The sequence below is a fragment of the Castanea sativa genome, chromosome 2 (genome assembly GCF_040712315.1).
Source record: "Castanea sativa cultivar Marrone di Chiusa Pesio chromosome 2, ASM4071231v1".
NCBI lineage: Eukaryota > Viridiplantae > Streptophyta > Magnoliopsida > Fagales > Fagaceae > Castanea > Castanea sativa.
Window position 1 is genome coordinate 41,543,670 of NC_134014.1, and position 21,540 is coordinate 41,565,209.

General features: G+C 37.8%; 1 protein-coding gene across 3 annotated transcripts; it reads right to left on the reverse strand.

Moving 5' to 3' along the window:
- Window positions 1-217: 217 nt before the first annotated feature.
- Window positions 218-21,031, reverse strand: LOC142624338 (casein kinase II subunit alpha-like). 3 transcript variants are annotated; one of them, XR_012842315.1, is made up of 11 exons: window positions 20,568-21,031; window positions 20,153-20,282; window positions 18,870-19,064; window positions 9,725-9,882; window positions 5,493-5,583; window positions 3,950-4,015; window positions 3,395-3,477; window positions 3,212-3,275; window positions 3,066-3,134; window positions 2,464-2,602; window positions 218-457 (listed from the first exon to the last, which is right to left on the reverse strand). XR_012842315.1 is itself a non-coding variant. In XM_075797873.1 (10 exons), the coding sequence occupies exons 1-10, from the start codon at window positions 20,969-20,971 to the stop codon at window positions 2,543-2,545; spliced, it is 1,320 nt and encodes a 439-aa protein (XP_075653988.1). In that variant the 5' UTR covers window positions 20,972-21,031; the 3' UTR covers window positions 2,214-2,542. The 3 variants fall into 3 exon arrangements, 1 of the variants encoding a protein (XP_075653988.1); XR_012842314.1 differs by lacking the exon at window positions 218-457 and adding an exon at window positions 2,214-2,374; XM_075797873.1 differs by lacking the exon at window positions 218-457 and having other exon boundaries at window positions 2,214-2,602.
- Window positions 21,032-21,540: the final 509 nt, after the last annotated feature.

Consider the following 21,540-nt stretch of genomic DNA (forward strand, 5'->3'; position numbering starts at 1 on the left):
CCAAAAGGTTAAGCAAAAGAATACATAAAAAAAAAAGGCAGTGGTGAGAGGATTAGTGGGGGAAAGTGTCTCATGCGTTAAAGCCCAACCCGATTGTACAAATGTGGTTCATATTTAAGAGGTGTTTGGTTCACCATGATGTTGCATTACGCTATAATATTATGTTATTGTCATTTTACATTAATCTAATTTCAATACAAGAATACAATATTACATTGTTTAGAAAGGTGATGAAATTAAGACGATGTAATATGTTTTTAATTTTAAATTATGGTAATGATAGAAAAAATAAAATAAACTAAAAACCTTAATGGCACATCATTATAATGTACATCATATTACATTAAAGGCATATCACAGCGAACCAATCGTCTCCTTAGACACTGGCACATTAAACATATGGACTGCTGCACAACCCAAAGCTTCTTGATTTTGGCTTGTCAAAAATATAAAGGTCCTGTGAGGAATTGATGGTACTTTGTCAAAAATAGAAAGATCAACAATGTTATAAATAATTTTAATTAATAATTGCTTCATAATACAAATAAATAGAATACCTTTATAGTAACTGATAATATATACTGAAAATATCTCTAAAAGAAATTAAAAATTTTTCAAGTGAGCTATCTTATATTTGCTCATATCTTATATCAATTCATAACTGATTATATCTCAAAAATGATTAAAATAGTTTAGTAGAGATAAAATTCTATTACAAAAACATTAAGTGGCTTATAAAGTTGAGTTCTAAAAGCGTGACCGTGACTATGGGTGTACAGGCACCGCGTGACAGAACCGACTAGAGTTGAACTAATTTGCCACCTTGAGCCTCCACCACAGGTGTTAGGCACAGTGATTGGCAGCAATTTTCAAGCACCGAAGTTGGCCGGTACAATTGTCAACGAAGGTTTTTGGATTCCGACAAACACCAAACTAAATCGAACCAATTTGGTTATATAAAGGGTTGATTTCTACCCCCTTTATGTCTGATCTAAAATTTCCAACCCCATCCACAACATAAAACCCACCACCATTTCAGCTTCCGATCTTCAAGCCACCTCTATTTTTACCAGCACCCAAGTTAGATCTATAAGTTCTTGACTCTGCCTCCATCATTTGGTGGTTGATTGGACATCACGGGTGAGTCAATTGAAGGTCAATCTCAAGAATCTTTACCTTGTTTGGGTTTCAATATTTAGAGGGTTTGCAGTTAGTTTTGAATCTTTCGATATTTAGATTTGATCCTAAGTTTTGATTTGTGGTTTGAATCCTTGGGGAGTTTTTTGGGTTTGATTGTGGTTTCAGATCTCTCTCTCTCTCTCTCTCTCTCTCTCTCTGATAGACAAGTGGCAACCGACCACCGTGCCGACTGGAACTGCCATCAATATTACCAAAGAACCATTCCTCAGGCATGGCAGTGGCTTGGGTTTTTAGGAAACCAAAGGATCCAGTGCAGTGCAAAAACAGCTTCACAAACTAACCGCACCACATCATGTACAGCCCTAACCGTAACTGTGCCAAACAGCTATCTTCTCCCTAGACACTCATTAATAGTTAAATTATGATCGTTCTGTTTTTCTTTTTTCTTTTTTTTGAAACTCTAGTATAAAATATCAAGTGTCTCATTTATTTTTTAATTTTTTAAGTTAAAAGAGGGCATTTTATACACATCTTTAAGATAAATTTACAATGTATGAGCCATTTTCGACTAAACAACTCAGAAATGGAAGACATTCATTCATCCAAATATATCATTCTTAGTAGAAGCAAACTGAGTAAAGCAATCACTGCTTTGTTAGCCCCTGAAATACAGTCTAGCCTTCCAGTTTCTGCATACTTTGGGTAAAACATAATCCAAGTCTGAAGAAATTTAAAAAAAAGACTTGATATAAGAACTAAACACAGTCTAGCCTTCCAGTTACACGCTGCTCTGCTTGTAACAATGACTCGATATATGTATATAATACTATCATGTGTCCCATCAATTATTAAGATAGTTAATTACTCAACGCATCACTCGGATGTATAACTAGTTTTGACTGATTTTTTACGTATAGAATTCTAACGCACAACCTAGACCAGACTAGCTACCTATTGTTGGTTGGACACGTTATTAGTCCAGCCAGTTTTAAAAATTGATCGAAACGACTAGAAGAATCACTAATCATCAATCTGAGTAAACATCATCGATCTGGATTCATCAATAACCCTCCTTTTTAAGGAATATCGTTTGATCCATTTCCCAATGCGTTAAAACAGTTCAGGGTAAACATGTGAATGTTAACAGGAAAAAAAAGAAAAAGGCAGACAATCCTGCCTGAAATTGGGTCAATATTACATTCACAACTTTAGAGAGCACACCAAGTACAGGAACCTAATTGGCCAAAAAATAAATTATAATCAAATAAACTGACGGTTCAATGATAACTAAAACATTGCATAGCATCCTAATTGCAAACTCACCGACCATATTGAGATTACAGAGCAAGATCCTGACCAAGAAAAAGAAGAAAACGTATCTTGGCAAGCATCTGGAATCAATCTACTGGCTACGAGTTCTGCTGCTTTCTGCATTTCTTACCGGGTAAAAATAGGGATGGGCCTGCAAGAAATCAACTACACTTAACATTCTACATGCAAATGAAACAGATAAAACATAACAGACAGGGTCTACTAAAGTGGAACTAGCATTAAAAATGAACAAGACCATGCTAGGTACACATTGTCAGTCCAAATATCCTCAAAGGAAAATGACTGAAAAGCCCATATTCAGATGTACACAAGGTCTACTTCATTATACCAGACAACCTAACACACACGAGGTAAATGGACAGCATAGAAAAGGCACACCATTCTTTCTTGGTAACGGCAAAATCATCCAAGTATAGTTACTACAGAGTGACAGAAATGACCAAGTAATGGAAACAATATAGACTGATAGCCAAAGACAGCAATATATGCGTGTGTGTGTGTGTGTGTGTGCGCGCGTGAGAGAGAGAGAGAGAGAGAGAGTTTGTGTATGGAAGTTGAGTGTATTTGCTGGGTACTTGAGGACTAGGCTTTACCATTGCTTCTTTCGCAGTAGGCCTCTCTTGGTGGTCATACCGTAGCAACTTGTCTACAAAGTCAACAGCCTTCAAAAAGTAGAAAGTGAACGTATTAAAAATAACATTCAAAACTTGGCGAAAAAATCACTAGTGATAAAATCTACCTCAGGAAGAGCCAAATGTTGATTATCAACATTAATGAACTTTGACCACGGTTTCCGGCTATGCCTATATTTCAATTCAAGAACAAAGAATTTTCTTGGTTAAAACTAATGCTGCCTGGTAACAATGACAACATCAGCAACAAGAAAAAATAAAAAGGATAAAACCATGAGATTGATCCCAACCTGCCAACAAGGGCTGCAAGATGAGGGTCTAACTCTATACGGTATTTGCTCAGATAAGTGTTTAATTCATCTGTCCCAAGGACCTATTGTAGAAGAAAATGCAAACTTGGAATTAGAATTTCCTTTCTTTCTGTTGTTTCTAAAACCCAGTTGTAAATATTTTATTGTAATGTTTCACAGACACATTACAGTAGATTATATAAAAAAAATTCCTATAAATATCCATCAATCAACTAAGACTTGGTTCATATAACAGAAGGCAAATTTTGCAAAAATAATATTATTATAATAATAATATTTAAATTAGTACCGTTTTAAAGTTATTTGGGAATCTAGCCTCTTTTTAAAAATTGTAATTTCAAAACTCAATCTCAGCTGATTTGGATGAATTGTAAGTGAAATCATGTTATAAACAAGATTATAGGAAAAAGGCTAGATACCCAAATAATTTCAAAACAATGCCAATTAAATAATTAATCTTAAAAATATATTATTTTACAAATTTTCCCCCATAAAAGAACCAATGTTCAAACTTCTAATAAAAACTAGACATACCTTGGCTATTTTGACCAGCTGATCGTAATTATCATGCCCATAGAAAAACGGTTCCTTACGGAATATCTGTACAGCACAAGCCTCAATAATAAGCATCACCAGAGAGAGCATACCATGAAAAAGTATCAAACTCTTAACCCCCCTGCCATCTGCCACCCATGTGGTACTGTCATAAACAGAGGGACAGCTAGAGTATAACTTGCTATTGAATACCGATGAGTATGCAAGCAGATCAAGGCCCACGACATCACCCTCTATCCCATCTATCCATTATTATGGGAGGAGGAAGAGCCAGTTCAGCTATAGCCTATAGCTTATTGGCCTAAAATATAAAGTACCATGGTACAACACACTAAAGCCTACTTACAATATGTAGATATCTTCCCTTATAGTTGTCAAAACGCAAATCTTATTGTGATTATTTTTTTTTTTTTGTATATCATAGGATACACAAACGCTTTGTAAACTTTATTAAAAAAAAATAGATATACATATATAACAAGTATATTTATTATAAAGTTGGAACATATTCAACTCATGACTAATTTAATCATCACTTATATAATAACTTTTAACAAAGCTAATTAAATAAATCAAATTAAAATATATTATATAACATTCAGATTTAAATTGGTCAAACTCAAAAAGTTTAATACGTGATGTATAAGCTTAAATAATAATTTCTTTCTCGTTTTAAAAATTGTTTTAAAAATCATCTTGCCTAATCAACTTCATTTCCATAGTCCAAGTCAATGTTATCATCATTTTCGTCATCTTGCAAAATCATTTCTCTATTGACATCTTCTACTTCATCATCTCCAACATCTACTATCTCTTATTGTTCCGATATTTCAATAACTTTTTCTTCATATTTCTTCTTGGCATTCAAGTTTCTTGGATTTATAACAATTATGACAATATATATATATATATATATAATTAAGGAAGTAACAAAGAATATAACTTTAGATAGAATAGAATGGGGAAAAGTAGAATACATTTGACCAATGCTAACTAATTGTTAAGAATCCATAGCCAACACCAAAATTTTGGGACTAAGTTTTTGTTGTTGTATAACAATAATAAAAATAACTATATGGTCATGTAAGTATAATACTTTATTCATGAAATAGAAAAGAAATCTACAAATATGAAAGAAAAGTGTCAAGTGTGGTCTAAATTTCTAGGGGAGAGAGAGAGAGAGATAGAAAAAATAAATAAATAAAACTCATGGACAAGTTATTTTATTGGGTTCACCCAAGTAACCCAATACTTTTGTGTTAAAAACAAGTCCAACAATTAGTTGAACTCAAGTCAATTCACAAATTTTAACCCCAAAAAAAAAAAACACTCAATTTAAACCCACATGTCTAGGTATCATCCAATACATACAATATCATACCATTCAAATAATATGTATCTATGTATCATACTATTCATGAGCATGGAACGGTTTTTTTTTTTCTTTTCTCAATTCGCGTACAACACTAACAACTATGTCTGGCCTAATGAATTTTAACAATGTAGGCAGGAAAATGCTCACCATTCCAGCAAACATACAACCAAGGCTCCACAAGTCTAAAGAGTAATCATAGTCTTGCAAATCAACAAGGAGCTCAGGACCTTTAAAATATCTGCCAAAAAAAAGTTTAAAAGCAATGGATAAGAATGACGACTCTTAGTTTCAAGAAGAAAATCATATGAACATAATAGAAAAATCCCTTAAAGTGTAAGTAAAACCAAAATTTCTCTTTCTATACCATAAAATTTCAACAAAGTAAACATTACTCTATCAAACACTACTTGATACATAAATTTTTCCCTAAAAGAGTGAAATTTACATAAAGCCAATTCATCTGATGATTTCCAAATGATAAATATATACATTGATAAGTAACTTTCAGTTGATAAATACAATCTGAACAGAACCCGTTACGCTCCTAAAGACTAAACTTTAATTATTGGCAATTGGAGCCAATTAACCTGTTGGATATTTTGTACTCCAACATCCCAAACAAAGAGGGCCTTGATCATATGAGGATGAGTTTGAATAGCGACAGGAGGTTCAAATTTCAATCACACTCTGACAACTTGAGAGGTTTTGATGACATAGCTTTCCCCTGGAAAAGTACTTGGTGTGATTAGACTTCAAAAAGAGCTGCATTTTTGTGTAGACAACAACATGGGGAAGATTCCAACATGCAATAATCTCATAGAGAAATTACTTTGGTAGATTGGTGTGGTATGTGCAGAGTAATGATAAGACTGGATCATTTGTTGTCAGATTGTGACATTATGCAAGAATTATGGACTCATTTATCTTCTCTGTATTTGGGGTTCATTGGGTAATGCCTAAGAGCATTGTTAATCCATTGTGGGGATGGAGGAATTGGTTTGGTAAGTATTTCTCCTTAGTTTGGAATCTAACCCCTTTCTACCTATTGTGGACATTATGGAGAGAGAGGAATCATTGGACATTAGAACGTGTGGAAGTTTCAGTTATTAAACTGAAGTCATCCCTAATGAGATCATTGTTTTAATGGTCCCATGTTCTGGGTCCTAGCGAGATTCATTCTTGATTTTATTGATTCACTTTCTTTCCAATTGTGACTTCATTCTTCGTAATTTTTTAGGACTCTCCAAATACACACCGTGTACATGATGCAGTTCCTTTTAGTCAATAAATTATCTATCTATATCTATATCTATATCCTATATCTATATATATACACACACATCTATAAAAGACTAGCATCTGTTAACTTTAAAAAGTATTACTTCTCTCATTATAAAATTATTTAATTCAGTTTCTGTGATCCCTCCCAATAGAATTCAAATTAATCTTGAGATTCAGTTTAATTTGAATTCTATTCAGAATACAGAAACAGAATTAAAGAATTTCATATGAGATCCAGTTTTGTTCTAATGTCATATATTTTCTGACTATTAAGTTACCTTGCCATCCATTTCATTCACCTTACTCTAGTTCAGAGTGTCATTCATTGTCAAACTCCTTTCTGTATGAGACAAGACAACTTATAGATTGTGAGGACCCAAAAGGCCAAAAGACCTCTTGGGTGAGGTGAGGGCGAACCAAATCTTGACTAAGTTTCACATTGCCTAGGTAAGGGAAGGTCCTACATTGTCCTATAGCTCATGAGTTGTGGCCTGGTTTTTTCTGTGTTTGGTTTGCCCTGGATTATGCCAAATTGGGTAAAGGATCTGCTAGTGTCTTGGTAGGGCAGTTTTGGCGAGCATCAGGAAGTCGTAATTTGGAAGACGGTTCCTCACTGCGTGACAGGGTGCATTTGGAGGGAGAGGGATGCTAGAAGTTTTGAGGCATGCGAGCAGTCTAGCACCGAGATTAAATCCTTTTTCCTTCACTCCTTGAAGGATTCGACTAGAGCTTTACATTTATTTTCTAGTTTTTCCTTGTTAGACTTGCTTGAGCTTTGTAATTTGAGAGGCTAATGCTGTTGCTTTCTTTGTATACCCCCTGTATACTTAGAAGTTTTTGTTAATAAAGATTTGTTACTTATCAAAAAAACAAGGGGAGGTCCTAAGCCTTATATGGAGGGCCTTGCTCTAATTGGTAAAAGACCCTTTAAAACCTTGAGGGAGATGCTTTGTGTCACTCCCCAATGGGACAATGTCTTGCCAATGAAGAGTTGGGTATGACATAGATAATCAAACTTTTTTTTTTAATTCCATTGTTACAACAAATGGGGAGAGGGGACTCGAACCCTGATTCTACTCATAAGGGAGACCAGACAATGCCAATGAGCTACAAGTGACATAGGACAAGGGGGAACAACAAATACCTGATTTAGAACACCTGGGGCAGATCTGGTATAATTGCGGTTTTGAAGAATTGGGGTTTGGTGGAAAATAGGCTAGAAAATAATGGGGATTATAGGGTTTCCAAAGGGACAAGGATTAATAGGGTTTGGGGATGAAACAAACGAAAACAATCAAGGTTTAGGTGGCTGTTCCTATGCTGTGAACAGTGATCCGTGAACAGTAACCGTAAATAGTAAAATTAAAGAAAATAGATAAATTCTAGGAATAACACCTAAACTTCCTAAGCATCACACCTAGGGTTTCTTGGCATCACACCTTGGAGAAGGTTGCATCACACAAATCATAAAAGAAAGCTTCATAGCTCTTAATTTCTGAAAATATTCATTAATAATCAACTCAATGGAGAGTACTACGACTCTTTAATGCTAGTTGAACTAGGATTTCTTAAAACCGTAATAAGACTTGGACTTTGGACTCCTTAGGCTTTTACTACTAAGCCCAAGTAAATAAACAAACTTAAAATAAAGCCCAAAAGAAGATCTAATGGACTATTAGCATAGCACATTCTAGAATATTATGAAATTACAAAATTGCCCTTGATACATAAAATCAAATAAAATATAATAAATCTGTCTTCCCATTGCCTCCTGCATCAACAAGTCTCTTAACAACTTAGAAATCATACTTTGCTATCTTTATTTCATATAATCTAGATATTGATTCTTTCATAACTCTTTACCATCTCCTATCCATAACCCTATGAACACTCACTAAATTGTACAATCTGCTTATTTTACTCAATATTAAGTCCCTATAAAATTAGTTGCCCAAAAGAGAGAAATGATCTCCTTTGTCACCCCAAGTAATATGGAGTACAATAGGTATTTTGTGGCAGGAAATCATGATCTAAAATTTCCCTAGACTAAGAATATTCAAAGTTGCCACTAATTCACTAGTTTCCCACAAAAAAGTAAAAGAAAATTCCTTTCTCATCCCAAGTGATAAGAACTCCTCTCCATACTAACACTCTGTTTATTTCAGAGTAAAATATTTTACGCATTTTACCATGTTTGTTTTGTTGTAAAATCTGGTCAACTGTAAAATATTCAAACTGTAAAATTAAGGCAAGTAAAATGCTTTACAGTTAAAACAAGTGTAAAACATTTTACATCTCTCACACACACTCTCAGTTGCTTCTCCCCCTCCCCAACTTCTCATCAGCCACGTCAACCACTCTGGCCGACCTTGCATCGCCGCTTGCAGCGTCTCACCATCACCATCACGGTGGTGGCTTCCTTCATCTGCATGACCCTCTCTCTCTCGGCAAAGCTTCCATAATCAAGCTCCTCCAAACCCCAAACGTTGTCACGTGCCACTGCCACCAGAGGCGGTGGGCTCCTCTCATCTCACCCTTTTTCGATCTTACTGCCACTAGAGGTTCTCAATTGGTTTGTGGGTTTTGAATATGGGTTTGTAAGTTACTTTTTTGGATTTCTTTTGGGTGGGTTGGTCAGATTTGTGCCGATTTGGTGGTTTAATGTCATATTTGTGGGTTGCTGGTGGTTTAATGCTCAGATTTTTGGGTGGTAGCCGGTTGTGGCTAGTAGGTTGCGATTGGTCATGGTAGTGGCTGTCTTTTTTCCCCCTATCTGATCTGGTTTTTGAGTGTTTTGTGTTTGCATTTGGGGGTGGCTAGTGGTGGCTTGCTTTTTCAAGTGTTTAGGTCATACCAAACACTTGAAAATGTTTTAAATGGAAAATGTTCTACAGTAAAAAACTTTACCTTTAAAATATTTTACTTTAAAACAAACCCATGAGAAGCAATTTTCACTTTTTCGGGTAATTTCTTGATCCGAGAAAACAAAGGCATATCAGAATAAAGCAGTTCTGACAAAGAACCAAAAGAAAGGGAGGGGGCACAACAACAGGAAACTAAATCACCATCTTTCCAAAAAAGAGAAGAAAGAAAACAACCTTGAAGCAACACGGACATTATATTCTTTCCCTGGATGATAGAACTCTGCAAGACCCCAATCAATAAGACGAAGTTTGCGTTGTTCATGATCAATCATTACATTATGGGGCTTCACATCTCGATGCATAATACCTTGTGAATGGCAATAATCCAATGCCTACAAATACATCAGTAAAAATGTAAGATTCTCCCCAGTTTTAAAAATCAGGGTGCAAATTTTAATTAGATTAATTTGAGAAAAAATATAACATTTAAGCAAAATAAATAAAGATCAACATATTTAGAGAGAACAAGATATAAACTAGCATGTAATTTATCAGCCCATCAGGACATTCAGACCCCCCACCCCACACACACACACAAAAAAAGAAGAAGAGAAAGGAACCAAAAATATTAAAAAACGGTTTCCCTCTACTCATAATTTTGATCAAGGGGTTATTACATCCAACCAGTTCATGGACAGAAGAAGCAACTATCAAATATAAGTTCCATTGCAGACAAAAAAGTGTACCCTGAACATAAAAAATACATTTGCATCGAGACCCTCTAAAAATTCAACAAGTACAAAAAGTGTGTATTTTTGGATGAGTAATAAATTTTATTAGAAAAAATTCAACCAGTACACTGGGAGTATACTAGCTGAAAATTCAATCCCTATATTTCAACCATTCTTGGCTTTTAAAGCTTAAGCTAATCTAGAAATCCTTTCTTCTTCAATCCCAATCCCTACAATTATAATTTTTTTGTAACTTTTTTTTTGATAAGTAATAAAGAAATTTATTGAAAAAAGAGAGTCACCCAAGTACACAGGAAGTATACAAGGGAGAACAAATCAAGGACGAACATTACAAAAATCAAGAAAATCCAAAATAGAAAGAAAAGGAAGGCTTCTCCACACGGAGAACCAATCTAGTAAGGTTCGGAAAAAAAGAGACTTAAGAACAGGCATAGAACTCTTGATGTCTTCAAAACATCTACTATTTCTCTCCTTCCAAATACACCACAACAAGCAATGAGGAACGGCCTTCCAAATATCTCAATTACGATGGCGACCAAAACGACCTTGCCAGCAAGCCAAAAGCCCCACAACAGACCTTGGCATAACCCAGTAAACTCCAAATAAACCGAAGACCATGTCCCACAATTCAATGTCAACCGTGCAGTGAAGAAAGAGATGGTCAACACTTTCACAATTGCACTTGCACATATAACACCAATCCAGGATGCAAATCTTTCTTTTTCTTAAATTGTCTACAGTCAGACATTTCCTCAAAGCTGCGGTCCAAACAAGGAAAGCTACTCTAGAGGGGATCTTCTGCTTCCAAATGCTTTTCCAAGGGAAAATTTGCTCCTTATGGCCAACAAGAAGATGGTAGTAAGAACTAACCGTGAACCCCTTACTCTTACAGGGCAGCCAACAAGACTTGTCCTCCCCAATCCCCCTTACGGGAGTGCTATAAATGGAATTGATGAAGCTCCTGAAAGCTTCCAATTCACGATTATGCACATCCCTACAAAACTGAAACTCCCAATGGAGGACTCCATTGGTGTACCTCAAAAGATCCGCTTACACAGTAGCCTCTTTTCTACGACAAATCCTAAATAATTCCGGATAGCGAACGGCAAGAGAAGAAGAACCACACCAATGATCTAGCCAGAATAGGACCTTTGATCCATCTCCAATATCAAACATAATAAAACGAGATAAGGAGTGCCACCCCCGTCTAATGTTTTTCCACAAACTGACACCATAAGGACCAGAGAAAGAGGTAGAACACCAGCCACCCCAATCACAACCATACTTCACCTCAATCACTTGACGCCAAAGAGCATCCCTTTCTTGCCCAAATCTCCATAACCACTTCCCTAATAAGGCAATATTGAAGGTTCTCAGATTCCTGATCCCCAACCCACCTGAAGAGAGAGGAGAACACACCAAAGACCAATCAACCAGATGAAATTTGGGCTCATCTCCTAGACCACCCCAAAGAAAGTCACGTTGAAGTCTAGCAATTCGGTTGGCCACAGAAGCAGGAATAGGGAATAAGGAAAGAAAATAAGTAGGAAGATTGGAGAGAGTGCTTTTAATTAAAGTGACTCTACCTCCCTTGGATAAATATAATTTTTTCCAACCTGCTAATTTTCTTTCCATCCTTTCAAGAATAGGAATCCAAATTGACTTGTCCTTAAATTTTGCCCCCAAAGGAAGACCCAAGTATTTCATAGGGAGGGACCCATGATTGCAACCTAAGACAGCCACTAAAAGATCCATATCTTGCACTGACCCCACTGCCACCAGCTCAGACTTACCCAAATTAACCTTCAGACCCGACACAACTTCAAACCAAATGAGCACCATACGGAGAGTCAGCAGCTGATCAATGTTAGCATCACAAAAAATAAGAGTATCATCAGCGAAAAGGAGATGGGAAACCATCAAAGGTCTACCACCAGAAACACCAACTCTAACGCCAGATAATTGGCTTTCAAGGGCAGCCTTATCCAACATTCTACTAATGGCTTCCATAACCAAAACAAATAACAAGGGGGACAAAGGATCACCTTGCCGCAACCCCCTTGAGCTTCCAAAAAACCCATGAGGAGTATCATTAATAAGGATAGAGAAACGAACCGTTGATACACAGAAGGAAATCCAACGTCTCCACTTATCTGAAAAACCGCAACGCTCAAGCAAGTAATTAAGGAATCTCCAATTCACATGATCGAAGGCTTTTTCTATGTCCAGTTTACATAACAACCCTGGCTGACTAGACTTTAATCTACTATCAAGACATTCATTGGCAATAAGAACAGAATCAAGGATCTGCCTATTTAGAACAAAGGCATTCTGAGGAGCTGAGATGATCTCTCCTAAAACCATGCGAAGACGATTAGCCAAAGCTTTGGCAAGAATTTTATAAATCCCCCCAACAAGGCTAATAGGATCTAAGTCCTTTACTTCCACTGCCGACTTTTTTAGGAATGAGAGCAATGAAAGTTGCATTCAAGCTTTTTTCAAATTGGCTAGTATCATGGAAGTGGTGGAACACCGCCATGATGTCCGATTTGAGAATCCCCCAAAGAAGATTGAAAGAAAGCCATCGAAAAACCGTCGTCTGAGATTTATCCCCATTAAACTCCATGATGACATCAAAAATCTCAAGAAATCCTCGAAAGGTCTCTCTAACCAATCCACATTATCCCTAGAAATCCTAGGAAAATCCAAAACATCCGGGAAAGGGTGCTGCTCTTGTCGCTCCGAGTAAAGGTTCAAATAGAATTGTTCAATATGGTCAGCAATTCTATCCTGGTTGGAAGACAAAACCCCATCGATGTTAAGGTTTTCAATACAATTACTTCTTCTATTAGAATTCGCCATCCTATGAAAAAACCTCGTATTGGAATCTCCCTCCTTTAAAAACAACACTATGGACTTTTGCCTCCAGCTAATCTCCTCTAACAAGGCTGCCTTCTCAAGATCGACACGAAGGGAAGCTTTTTCCAACATTTCTTGATCTGAAAGAGGTTGAGTGTCCGCTTTGACATCAAGAGCATTCAACTTGCTCCATAGCAACTCGTTTCTTAACCGAGATATTGCCAAAATCTGATTCATTCCACTCGTTAAGGTCAGATTTTAGGGCAATTTCTTGGCAAGAATGAAACTAGGGGTCCCTTGAAAATGGTAATTATCCCACCAAGACTGCACCTTATCGAGAAACCCTTCCGCCTTCAACCACATATTCTCAAAACGAAAGGGGGTTCGCCCTCTACGAAGATTCCCACTCTCCAAAAGAACAGGAAAATGATCGGATAACACTCTAGGAAGCCTTTTTTGAGAGAAATGAGAGAAGTGATCTGCCCAAGCCGGAGAAAAGAGGAACCGATCAATTCTAGAGGCCGAGGTAGAGTTAGACCATGTGAAAAGGCCTCCCTCCAAAGGGTTATCCATTAGCCCATGAAGAGAAATAAAATCTGAAAAATCATTCATGCAGCGGGTGAATCTTCCCGCCCCTAACCTCTCCGAAGGAAAGCGGGTGACATTGAAATCCCCTCCCAAACACCAAGGTAAATTCCACCAACTAATCAAGCCTGCCAATTCCTCCCACAAATATTGACGCTCTCTATAAAAATTAGGGCCATAGGTACCTGTGAAGGCCCACTCAAAGTGGTCACTAACGTTTTTAAACCTACACGAAATTGAGAAACACCCCACTGCTTCTTCAATTTTTTCAACCACCCTTCTATCCCACAAGAGTAGAATACCACCAGAAGCTCCCTCAGAACCCAAGTAAAGCCAATCTATGAAAGGTGGTGTCGTTTAATCAAGCTTTATTAGGGAAGTGGTTGTGGAGATATGGCCTCGAAGATACCCACCTGTGGCGTCGTGTTATTTCTTCAAAATATGGCGAGGGTCAAGGGGGGTGGAGGTCTAGGGCTTGCAGGAGGTCACATGGGTGCGGCCTTTGGAGAAGCATTAACGAAGGTTGGGAGAACTTTTCTAAGCATCTTTCATTTGTAGTGGGGGAAGGTACTCGTATCCGATTTTGGCATGACAGGTGGATTGGAGACGCTACTCTAAAAGTTCTCTATCCTGAGCTTTGGCGAGTGTTCGACGGTCAAGGATGCCCTCGGATCTCGCAGGTTTTGTGGATTCCAGAAGGGGGTACTGTTAGAGTGTGGAATTTAACGTTTTATAGAGCTTTTGAGGATTGGGAGTTGGCGGCTTCGTATTCTCTTTTTCGGCTTATCCAAGCTCGTATTCCTCAGGGTAGTAGGAGAGATACCCTTTACTGGAGGCTTAAAGGGGATGGTATGTTTGATGCTCGGTCTTATTACCTCGCGATCCGGGGTATTTCGAATTCTTGGCTTCCTTGGAAGGGGGTTTGGAAACCTAAGATCCCTAAGCGGGTGGCGTTCTTCGTGGTCTGCTGCTCATGGCCGGATTCTCACCTTGGATAACCTCATGCTTAAGGGTCGGACTTTGGTTAATAGGTGTTGTTTGTGTTGCAAGGATGGGGAGTCGGATAACCACCTTCTCCTGCATTGTCCTGTTACATACGCCCTATGGTCTTGTATGCTTCAGGCCTTTGGGATTTCTTAGGTTATGCCAGGATCGGTGGCGGATATGATCTGTTGTTGGTATCAGTGGCATGGAAAGGATAAGTCGGACATATGGAACTTGGTTCCAGGGTGCTTAATGTGGATTGTGTGGTTGGAGCGGAATCGTCGTTCCTTTGAGGACAAAGAGAAGACCTTGATTGAGCTAAATCTTTTATGCTAGCGTAGTCTCTTAGAGTGGTCTCGTTGTTGGGGGTTTACTAATTGTTCTTCTCTCTCTGTGTTTTTGTCCTCTCTTAGCTTATCTCTCTAGTAGCTTTTCTCTTGTTGTTCATCATCATGAACTTCTTGTATGACTTACTTTCTTTCATTTATAAAAGCTTTCTGATTACTTATCAAAAAAAAATGAAAGGACAACTCCAGATACTTCTAACAAGGCCTCTTGTAATCCATTCCAGTTTTGTCTCTTGCAAACAAACTATATCAGCCTTCCAAGAGCGTAAAAGATTACGAACCTTGAGTCGTTTTTCCTTGCCATTCAGACCTCTGACATTCCAAGATATAATCTTCAGATTCATTGAGAAATAAAAAGAGCCCTGTCCTTACCATTATCACTGCGCCTATAAGAGGCTGGACCATAATTGACAGAGCTAAACGAACCCCTCAATTCCCTAATCCCTTTCCTCCCTGAGCTCTTCAATGCTTTATCAGAATGAACCTTAAAATCCCTTTGCTGTAACTCAGCTTCAACAGCCAACAGGAATTTGGTAGCTGGCTCTTCCAAACCTTTGAGGGATGTCCCAAGAAAATCATCAAAGCCACTGAATTCTTCCTGAAACCACACTGAGTACTTGTCCTTTCCCAGCAAATTATCCACCAAAGTTGTTGACCCTTCAGGAAAATCCCTGACACCCGTAGGTAAGGAGACGGCCAGGGGTTCAACATTGAGAGGAGCTGAAAAATCAGAGAACTGGGAAACATCCTCTGAACCAATATCTGATACCCAATCCTCCACACTAACCTCAACCCCTTTATCCAGATCAGAATTAATCTCCCTAGGTTCCGATGACTCCTCTGGAACCAACACCAACTGGTTCGACTCATTCGTTCCAACAACCGCAGCATCCGGAGGCAAAGAAATAAGAATCGGGACAGCCACTCTCTTCCCGTCTCGTAATTCAAGAACCCACTGCTCAACAGATGTGCAATAATTTAGATAGGACTCCAAATCTACTCTATACATTTTTTTTCCATCCAGACAACAAACTAAATGATGGTTCTAACATGGACTTTTTAGTACCACACAGAGACCACAGGACTAAATCAAGATCATGAATCCTTCAAATACAAGAATATATATAAAAATAACGATTACATCTTTCTAATTTCCACTCTTCTGGTTATGGTCTACTAAATCTTCATTTGGGCAACAATACCTACGATCCTCTTGAAGCAGCAAAAATTATTCGACTTACCACAACGTTCTTCATTCTAGACACATTTTGTAACGACCACACCCCAACTGTGTAGATATTGTCCGTATTGGGGCCCATACCCCTCATGGTTTTGTTCTCCCCCTCCCCAATGCACACAGCAGTGGGAGAAAAAGCCTTTACACATTGAAGAGAGATAATTCATTATAAGCACATCTCCATGTGCTTCCTCTGGCAATGTGGGACTTTAGGATTGCTTCTCCCACTAGTCCTTCACAATCCACCCCTTTACAGGCACACACGTCCTCATTTGTGGGGCCCACACTTCTAGTTGGGGCATGACTCTGATACTATTTGTAACGACCCCACCCCAACTATGTTGATATTGTCTGCATAGGGGCCCATACCCCTCATGGTTTTGTTCTTCCCCCAAAGCACAAAGCAATAGAAGAAAAAGCCTCTACACATTGGAAGGAGATAACACCTTATAAGTCCATCTCCATGTGCTTCCCCAAGTGATGTGAAGGCCCTATGGGCGAAGTAATCCTAGAGAGTGGAGTCCCACATCGGCTGGGGAAGCACATGGGGATTTACTTATTAGGATTGATCTCCCTCCATGTAGAAGCATTTTCTCCCACTGCGGTGTAGGTATTGTCTACTTCGGAGCCCATACCTGATGTAGGAGAAAAAGCCTCCATTGGGTCCTTTGTACCCTTGAAAGTAGGAAGCTCAAGCTTCCTATACTTCTCTAGAGCACTAGTCGGATTGGTGGCTCTACTTAATGTTGCACTACATTGGTTAAGCCACCAATAGCTCGAATAATAGCCTAAAGATCAGCGGTTCCCCAGCATTCGATTGACCACACCATGAGTTCTTCCTTGGTGGAGCCATGTCTCTAAGCAATACAACAAGATATGATGAGTAAAATTGCAAATATCCCCAAAGGACAAAACCAAGCACACAGACAATACAACCATTCTATAAGCTCTAGAAAAACACTACGTAGGTCAAATAATTCTAACATTAAAATTCCCCATGAATACACTCTTGTTCCAAAATTCTCAAGATTATACCTATAAGTCTACAAAATCTTATACCTATGCTCTAATAACGACCCCATCCCAACTATGTAGATATTGTTCGCTTTGGGTTGGGGACAGAACCCCTCATGGTTTTGTTCTTCTCCCGTGTGCAGTGGGAGAAAGGGCATCTACACAATGGACAGAAATCACTCCTTATAAGCACATCCCATGTGCTTCCCCAAGCGATGTGGGGCTCCAAGATTGCTTCTCCCACTGGTCCTTCACAATCCACCCCCTTTACAAGCACACGCGTCCTCACATGTGAGGCCCACACTTCCGATTGGAACCTAGCTCTGATACCATATGTAACGATCTCATTCCAACTGTGTAGATATTGCCTGCTTTGGGGCTCATACCTCTCACGGTTTTGTTCTCCCCCCAAAGCACACGGCAGTGGAAGAAAATGCCTCTACCCATTGAACGGGGGGAGATCCCTCTATCCATTGAAGATGGGGAGATCCCACTACCCATTGAAGGGAGGAAGATCACTCCTTATAAGCACATACCTATGTGCTTCCCTAGGCGATTTGGGACTCCAGGATTGCTTCTCCCACTGGTGGTCCTTCAGACATTTGCATATCAACTTTTCTTTTGATCATAGTGCATGAACTTTCAAGATAAAAATATGGAACATTTAGGACAGATCATGAATTAAACAAATACACTGCCAAACCAAAATCCAAGAGACCGCATGGTCTGCCTCTCAGTCTCTTTCTAAACAAGACCAAAAAATATATATTTTTATCCATTCCCCCCTTTTTTCAATATAATTTCTTTATCTGACAAAAAATAAATCATCCTCTAGATAATATATAAGCACAGAGATGATTGAATTTTTGTTTGTAAATCCAAAAATGTGTTTGTGATTGTTCCAAAAGAATACACACACACACACATACACAAAATACAGTAGAGCTAGTCAGTTATTGATATTTATCATATAAATATGTAACTCTCTTTTGGCAGCAGAAGAAAGCCTATAATTTCTGTGAAGAATAATTCATCTAGCCAAATTTATTAGCGGAGAACTAGAGATGCACAAATGTCTTCTTGTTCCTTTTCTTTCTTTCTTTTCTGTCTTTAAACTGTTGAAAAACTAAATCAGTCAGCCAGGTCTATCCCCAAGGCCACATGAACTAACTTGCATCACATTAGTTCTCCTTGGGAGCAACATTAGGAACTAGCCTTAATTTCCCCTTATCCATGTTGACCCAAAAGTTTAGTCCACCACTTTTCATCTCCCCTACAAGATTGTCATTTTAGCCAACATAAACTGAAGTAATTATAAAGATGACAATGCTTTATAATATTGAAGTATCTATCCCCAAAATCCAAGCACCAAATGATAAAAGGAAAGGAAAAAAAAAAAAGAAGAAGAAGAAGGAAATTTTGTACAAAATAGAAAGATTATTAAGTTACAATTTGGCAATGTATTTTAACACAAAACATCTATAAGCTTCCACACAAGTAAAAATGAACATATGGTGACAGGATTTACGAATGTGAATATTAATGATAATTTAAACATGCTCATCTTATCAATTGAAGAGAAGAGAGAAAAGTAAGCTTGCCTTCAGAAGCTCATAGATGTAATATCGAATATCATAGTCAGAGAGTGTTGGATAAAGCACTTTAAAATCTGTATTATTCACATATTCAAATATAAGGCTGGGGGTCTTCGATTGCTGGTCTCTAACAATATCAAGCAGCTTCACAATATTCGGCCCACCACAAAGATTCTGCAGTATCTTTATCTCCCTCTTAATCTGCAATTTTTTTTGGTGGGGAGAGGGTGGGGAGAGTGAAAAAGAGAAGAAAAAATAAGTCATGCTACAGTGATTTCATAGAATAAGTTATATTACAGGGAAAAATTGGCAATGCCACAAGCATCATGGGCACAACTCATTTACACCTTTAATTTAACCATTAAAAGGGTTACTTGTGCTAGAAGCAAAAGTAAAAGTAGAGTCAAAATCCAGCCAAAGTGCCATCCACTGTTCATATAAAACTCAAATTAAAAAAAAAAAAATCCACTAGTACAAAAGCAATAGATTGTAAGTAGAATAACTTGGAGAGATTGCATGTGAATAATTCATATTCAATTGTTAAACACAAAGACAGTGATACAAAATTGAGATGGAAACTTAAATAGAGAATTAAAATACCACAATGGCATATTGATGTAGAAGCATCAGTGTCTATATGAGAATTTATGGCAGCCTGATGAAGCGGACAATATAGAGTTCTAAAGAAAAACAAGATTAAATACCAAAAGATTCAATATTTGTAGTCTACCTTTGATGTGGGACTATCTTGGTGCCTTGCATAGGTTACTCTAGTTATTACTGAGTCTAAATATTAAGTTTTTCTAAGGTTAGAAAGCTGTTGGATCAAATTTAATTAAGTTTACTAGAATAAGGACAATTTGATAATTTTAGATTTTCTAATGAGCTGTCCTTGGCTGTAACAAAGACCCACAAGTCTTATTTTGCATTTTGAGTCCTTTCTCTATTTGGCTTAGAAGTTTTTAAGTTTTTTTTTTTTTTTCTTTGTTACTTATAAGAACAAAAAAAAGTATTTTTTTTTCTTTGCTATTAGTCTTTTTTTTATGCAAGTGCGTTCTACTTCATGAACCATTGTTAGAAAGCAATTCGTGCAAAGGAACGCAGTTTACAAACAACTACAACAAATCAAGCACGATTACAATTGCATTAGCTTTGAAATAGGATAAACTGATGAAAGTCAGGATAACATAAACTATAAGCATTGAGATTATGGAAACTCCTACAACAAGAGGCATGCTTTCACAAGCATGAACCATAAATTAGAAGCCAATGACGATGCAGAGACTCACCTTCTTCTTTTTCACCGGTTTGAGAATCTTAATTACGCATTTCTCGTTATCGGTGCAGTGAACACCCTCGAATACCTCACTGTATTTCCCTCTCCCAACCTTCCTCACCACCTCATAATCATCCTGCTCCCTGTACCATCAATCACACCCGCATAAACACCTAAAAATAAACCCTAGCTGCTTGTTAATTCAGCAATTTAAACCTAATAGAAATTCCAAATTCCTATTTTGCATTTCCATAATTTAGATATACAAATTCCACCTCGTAACGCTGTTACAACAAATTTTCATCCAAACAGAGCAGAACGCAACGCAACGCAACGCAACGCAACGCAACGCAACGCAAATACACACATATACACGCAAAAAATAGAAAGATAGGAAACTTGAAGATGAAGAGGAGGAGCAAGAGTACCCCCATTGGACGGTGAGGGACTCGTAGTCCCAGTAGTCTTTGGGGCGAATCACGTTGATATCGGCATAAACCCTAGCCTTGGAAGGGGCGCCAGGGCGGCGGATGGATTTGCCGATTTTCTGCGCCAGGGTTTCCGGTGTAGGCAACGGTCGCAAGCTGCGGGGCGAAGTTAGTTGATGTTGATGTTGATGTTGGCGGTTGTGGTGGTGGTGTTTCTGAGGGCGAGAGATCGGTGTCGCTGAGGAGGCGATGCGGCGGACGATGGGGAAGGGGGAGGACGGGGGAGATTGATGAGAGAAAGGTGGCGGTGATGAGAGGAAGAGTGAGAATAGGTTTCTGGCAGAAGGAAGAGGCAGGCGGTGGTGATGGTGGGAGAGTGTGAATTGAAGGGGCCTTATGGCCATCAAATCTTTGCGAATACAAAAAAGGACCCTCTCATGCGATACCCTCCCTTCTTTTCTTTTCCTTCTTTTCCTTTTTCTTTTTTTTTTTTTTTTTAATGCTTTTATTTTATTTTTATTTTCTATTATTTTCTTCTTTCCTGTTTTTTCTTTTGTGTCTAGCTGTAATAAATCATAGTTGTTATTTATAGTTTTTATGTTTTCCAATTTCTTTTTCCTTGATAAGCATGAAATTGGAATAAATAGAGAAATGATACGTCACTGACTATTTTACAAAATATTTATAATTTGTTGACGTGGATAACTTTTACTAACACCACTAATATCATTTTTTTTACTTATCAATAACTATTCACTAGGTCATCAACTTGTAAAAAATGTTGTAAAATCATTTTTACAACAAATCTTATGTGGTAAGTTATTATTCGACAGCAAAAATAGTAATTCCACGGCGCACACCAATGCAAAATTCAGGTAAGATGAGATGGGATTTTTCCCCCCTTTTTGCACAAGGATTCCTTTACTAAATTGTGGGTAACAAAATTAGTTTCCATAAAAGTCCAATAGTCCAA